At 46.1% G+C, this 6000-nt stretch overlaps 1 protein-coding gene across 1 annotated transcript; it reads right to left on the bottom strand.

Annotated features, from left to right (window-relative positions):
* Positions 1-2964: 2964 nt before the first annotated feature.
* On the bottom strand, positions 2965-3862 carry AOL_s00080g46 (uncharacterized protein; the record flags this gene model as incomplete). Its single annotated transcript, XM_011124421.1, has 2 exons — positions 2965-3436; positions 3501-3862. The coding sequence occupies 2 exons, from the start codon at positions 3860-3862 to the stop codon at positions 2965-2967; spliced, it is 834 nt and encodes a 277-aa protein (XP_011122723.1).
* Positions 3863-6000: the final 2138 nt, after the last annotated feature.

Here is a 6000-nt window from a genome sequence, read left to right on the forward strand (position 1 = left end):
GAGGTCGTGATCGAGAATATATCGACATATGCCTAAATTCCACCAAAATTTTTGCTTTTAATCCACTGATAAAGGATGTTCATCGACAAAGATTTCGCGTATATGAGAATCTTCTCAGTTCCCACCTAGCCTCGAGCTGAAGATACCAACTTCTGAAAGGTAACGGTCTTTATTTCCTTTGTGAAGGGAGTTTTGAATCCGCATAATGATGGAGATTGATGATACAACGATATAGCCATTCTTTATATTCCTCAGTTACCTCCATTCGTCATAATTGACAAAGGTTGGTAACCAAATTGGATCCCACATTTGGGTCTCTTAGGCCACGCAGTATATACCCAAGTTTCCACAATACGCGTGGTTGCCTCCATCAATAACGTCTCTTGACAACAGTCGTAACTTTTTCACGGCCTGCCGAGGACTTTTCGGGAAGACTAAGCCAGGGATTGGTTTTAAAAGTCTTTCATGGTCCGCATGTTGTAGAACCAGAGAGCGGGCGGGTAGGTACGTAGGTAAGGATCGTAACCTTTTCCATGACAGTTGTTGTTACCGTAAACCTCTCTTTCATCAAAGATGTTGTTAGCTGGACGAGATAACATATAGACCTCGGTTTCAGTGAAACGGAGGGTTGGTTATTCTATGAGAGGTTTATAGCGGAGGAAGGAGGAAGTAATAGCTCGACGTGATGTTGTGGATACACAAGATATATGCATATATACTAAGTTGGGTTCTGGATTTGTTTCCTGGTTCGGTGATTTGCCGTATATCTAACAGGTCTAGTTGTGTACTTAAGTATGGTAGGTACCTTTTAGAATGTAGGTACTTAGGGAGGTAAGTACCCAAGTAGGTAGTTCATTACCTATGTCAGTATTTTGACTGCGTGGCTTTCGAAAACGTGCATCTTCGTGGGTAGGATTATGCTAGTTTATGCTCGATGCGGACTTAAGTATGTAGGTAGGTGCCTTACAACCGTTGGGCTTATGCTGCGAATGAGCATCATACCGTGATAGAAGTCATGGTTTATGTTTCCAGGTTGTAACTGCCAACTTTGGTTGCTTGGGTTTAAGGCGATAGTTAGTTATGAACGAGAGTTTGTTTGAAATGAATGTGGGAGGAAGAAGAGTAAGAGCAAAGGGAAGAGGAAGAGGAGGGAAATGAAGTTATACTTATTCCAGATTTGAGCATAACATACCTCAGAAACCAATAGAACAGGGGGTAGGTGAAGAAGGAAGAGAGGCTAGAAGGATCCAGCAATAGATAGGTAGACAGAGACCAAGAAGAGACCTCCATAGAAGCTATAGCTAGAAGCCAGGACCTTCCACAAACAACGCGAAACCCCAAGAACCACCCGGAATTTTCCAACAAACCATCGATTCTAAGGAACTTGTAATACCAATAGCCTCCTTAGGTAGCTTTTTGGTAGTTGGAGCTAATGGCTGCTTAAGCAGATACTTGGAAAGTCTTAGCTCTTGCTCCTGCTATAGTGTTGCTTAGTCTCGGAACTGGACTGAGGCTTGGTGGTTGCTAGTTGGATAAACACCTGTTAGAACTCATCGAAGTTGTTGGTTTGGGAGTTTGGTAGGATATTGTAAGTACCGTACCTCGGAATGATGCAACAGAGGTTTCAAAAGTAGCTACCCTGGTGATTCCTCTTTTTTTTTTTTTTTTTTTTCGTACTCCCCTTGCCGAGTATTGTGCATATTCGTTTGTGGTCGTAGAAAGAGGGTTTCAAGACGAATACCCAGCTTCCACATGCACACCCTACGGATCAAGGAGCCTCAAACAGAGAAGAATTACAAGAGTAACTCTGTTCTCTGAGGTTCTCGAGTGAGATATTTGAAAATATCTGCTTGCTAGAGACGAGAGCCAACACGGGGGTAGGAGGTACCGGTAGTAATTAATTAACGGTGTCTTCTAACCGTAAAAGTCTGGTATAGAAACACCAGCTTCACGAGGAGGCATAGAATAAGATAAGATACTAAAGACCATGAGATGTAGCCTCCAGCGAGTCGAGCAGGAGCCGGAGACAACTGTTAAAATCGACATGAGGTTTGAGAAGTGGTCCAAAAACGAGAGATGGTTGTTAGGAGAAGAGTTGATGGTTTACGAGACTGAAGGATGGAAGGGTGGAGGAAATATTAATGTGGATGAAGAGATAGGTGAAAGAGGGAAAGAGAAGTGAGGAGGGTGTTGAAACTGAATGGAAGGAGACGGGAAGAGAAATGGAAGGAAGGAGAAGGACGTCGAAGCAACAGGATATATCTCATTATCTCCATATTTATACCGGCTTGAGTACTTGCAGTTAAATGCTTGTTTAGTTACCAAAGAGTCACGTATTACAGGCGCTGTCTATGCCAGTTATTCGATATCATTGAACTTTTATTGCTAAGATTAGATATCATACAGTTTTATAACAGAAAAAAAAGAACAAGGTCTGCCGATATTAGCAGCTCTTCCATTTCGTTTTTGAGTAAAACATATCTCCTATTAGAACAAAAGGGGAAGAAGAAACACCACCATAATAAAACCCCTTTCGAGCACCGTAGACAAATGAAAACGGACACGTTAATAGTCGAAACAGTCCTTGATCATGCATACACCCAGAGAGCATAGGAGAAGGAAGGAAGGTAAAGCAGCGTACGAGTAAACAAGAAACCCTGGAAGAACACCGGTAATGACGATAGTAGAAGTTACAGTAAGAAAACCGAAGTAAAGATAAAAAGTGATCCTGAAATGAGGAAATCCGAGGAAACGAGAGCTCGTAAAGAAAAAAGTATAATACACAGAAGCGAGTGAGGTTGAACATCAAATCTATAGTCGGCAAACGGGGCAATAAGTGGTGACCCCGAGAACGCCAGCGGACTGATAGGGTGTAGTGGAAAAAAGCGACGGAATAATAGAATATCAGAATTTATTAAGTAGAAAGATGTGTCACACGACACATGCGGGCGGTGAGAGGGCGCCTCAGACGGGAGGGACGAGAGTCCCTCCGGGTGTCGACACGTGGACCCCATTGGGCTTGGTTGGCTCGCCGACTCCGCTAACACCATTGATACCGGCGGCGGCCCCCAATGGAGTGTTGGAGTCACCATTAGTGCTCCGAACGTCCTCCATCGGGGTCACGCCGTTGGTATCGGTGACGTCCTCCTTTGGTGTACCGGCTTCGCTTTGGCCGGACACGAGAGAAGCGGCGTCAGACATGTTGACGTTGACGGTTTCCTTGGGTTCCTCTACGACCGGAGGCGGGGGTGTGACATTGGTCCCGTATGCCTTCACGGTGAACTTGAAACCTGTGAAGCTCTTGAGGATCACCGGTGACTTCGCCCATTTCCTGCAGGGCGCACCAGAGCGATCGAGGGCGCGGAGCCCAGCGTTGATAGCCCCGCCCGACGACTTGGGGCCGAGGCGCGATGGCGGGAGGGACGATCCATCGTCGCTAATAAAGGGGGGAAAGTTAGTATCAATATGCAATGGTCAAAAGACGGTGAAATGAAACTTACAGCTTTCTCTTTTTGGGGCCAGGCTTGCCTCCACCTCCGCTGGCACGCTTCCCGCCGCGTTTTACTGCCTCAACAACACCGTTAACGGCCTTTCCTTCAAGGGTTGGTGGGGAACCAGGACCAGTAGGTGCAGGCGAGGCCACGGATGGGGTTGGAGCCGGTGAAGCAGCCGTGGCAGGAGATGTCGCGCCGAGAGGAGTTTTCTCTTCATCGGCTATCGAAGCCGGTTTCGATGGTGTGTTCAGAACGGAAGCAGGAGGCGACTCGACGAATTGCTTAAGTGATTCTGAAGCCAGCTTGATTTTTACAAGCAATCGAGGTTTCGAAGAAGTCGGGGACGGCGTATTTGATGAAGATGACATCGTGATGGTTGGGGTGTAATATGATTCTTAATCAAAGATGTCGGAAAATTGTCTTTCAAGATGAAGGCTGGCTATACTAGAAAGCCAGCCTTTTTGCAATCGTTTACAAGACGGGGCAATGTCCAATTTATTGACTTGATTAACGTGTCAGCCGACGAAAGACGAAGATGACGGGTCGTTAATGATAAATATTGCAGTTCGGATATTCCGGCGATGGGCTGACGAAATAGGAAAAGGTCGTCGAGCCGATGTGATTGTAACGAGACAAATAAGATTAAGAGGCGATGTCGTATTGAATTATCAAATCGGACCTTTGCTTCTTCCTCTAGCCTTCTCTTGCTTCGTTGTCCTATTCTTCTGATGTCGTTCTTCGCCTTCCCCGAGTCGAATCCGATGAAGCCTGGATAAGGATACGTCCAAAGGAATAAGATATCTAAACGGTGATAGAGAAAAGAAGAAAAAAGACGATCGATGGAATGAAGCAAGCGAACAAAGCCGTTTAATTTGTTCCAACGGGACGTCTTTGGCGATTATTGATTATGATGATGATGGTGAAGAGGAAGAAGAAGAAGGAAGATGATGAAATATCCTAGGATAATCGAGATGACGGTGGATCCGACAAGGCTTCGTGGTCGGAAGAGCAGCAGCAACGAGAAATATATATGTGCGTGTGTGAGAACGGAGGTTGTAAGCTTGTAGGGGCTGTTCCTTTCTGTTGAAACACACGTGGTGTTGTTGCCGACAGCGGGATAGTTGGCGATAGTGGGAGAGAACCGAGGAAGCAAGTGAGATTTAGGTGATCGATGACGATGACGATGACGATGTTGATGGGGTTGATGTTGATGGTGATGATGATGATGATGATGAAGGTTGATGGTGATGATGATGATGATGGAGGAAGGGAGCGGGAAAGGGGAAAGAATTTTGTCGAGCCATTTTAATGAAAGGTGGTGTGTCAGTCCAGCACCAGCAGACTCTCAGGCGGTGGTGGATGTTTGGTTTGGTGCTCTGCTGCTGCTGTTCGTTAAGATGTGAGCGGGTTGTTTAGACTTGCCTGCGAAGAGACTGGAAATTTGTGTGGTGTTTCCCATCTTTGAAGTGGGCGATGGAGAGAGAACTCAATTTGGCAACAACACATTTCTGCCAGTCACCGTCAGGTACCTTCCACTGGGAAAAAGCAATTATCATGCCAAGCCCCCTGCAACCATCACCAGCTTCATTGCTATTACGTCTACCGACACTCATATAGGCAACATACCTCTCTATCCCACCTGGCCATATACACCCCCTGTTAGCATTACAAAGCTCTTCTATACCAAGACTATACAAGTATGTAAGTAACTGATATCAAATACAAAAAAAAATTCACATGGCTAACTGGTGTCCACAGCCTAAGATATCTTTCCCTGGGTGCACTACCTATATATAATTTGGTATAATGTACACCCGGTCCCGGGTCTGCCGAAAACTGGTAGACGGATGGGCGAACAGACGTTAGGAGCCCTGGCACAGCAGCAAGTCGCATAACACGGCTCAATCTCGGGGGCGTCAGGCAAGGGCTTGTCCAAAAACTTCCCAGGGTCTAGTTCCTCGTCGTTAACGGGTTAGATGCAATCCATCCATCCAATCCGATTCTACCATCGTACCCTTCAGGTAAAAGCCTCGCAAACAGGAAAGAAATCGCACAAATTCTTCCTTCCCATGCAACAGGCAGGAAAGAGAAACGGCGAGATAATATTCACATCCATGGTTCCCCATTTCATCTGTTGGGTTCTCGTGAGCTCCTCGGATCAAATAAGTGCTTCTATCGAATCCACTTAAACTTGTGCATGTGGCATCAAGCAGAAGTAATATCCATCTATCTCTATGATCAGGAGACCCCAACTCTTTCTTTCCCCCCCAGCCCACCAGTATCGTGGTTTTTCTCTCTTACTCCGACTTACGGAGGGTTAACTTATGCTTCCTTCTTCTCTTCCTTTCCTTTCGTCGTTGGCGCGACGGTGTGTTTGCGAACACCTCCGCCAATCCAATCCAATCCCGACGACGAACGCCCTTCTTCCCAACTAACCGACGGCGGCCGAACCAGCCACCCCACTGCATCACTGAACTGCCAAAAATATCGCTAGTTATTTCTATGG

Source organism: Orbilia oligospora (assembly GCF_000225545.1).
Source record: "Orbilia oligospora ATCC 24927 unplaced genomic scaffold scaffold00080, whole genome shotgun sequence".
Lineage (NCBI taxonomy): Eukaryota > Fungi > Ascomycota > Orbiliomycetes > Orbiliales > Orbiliaceae > Orbilia > Orbilia oligospora.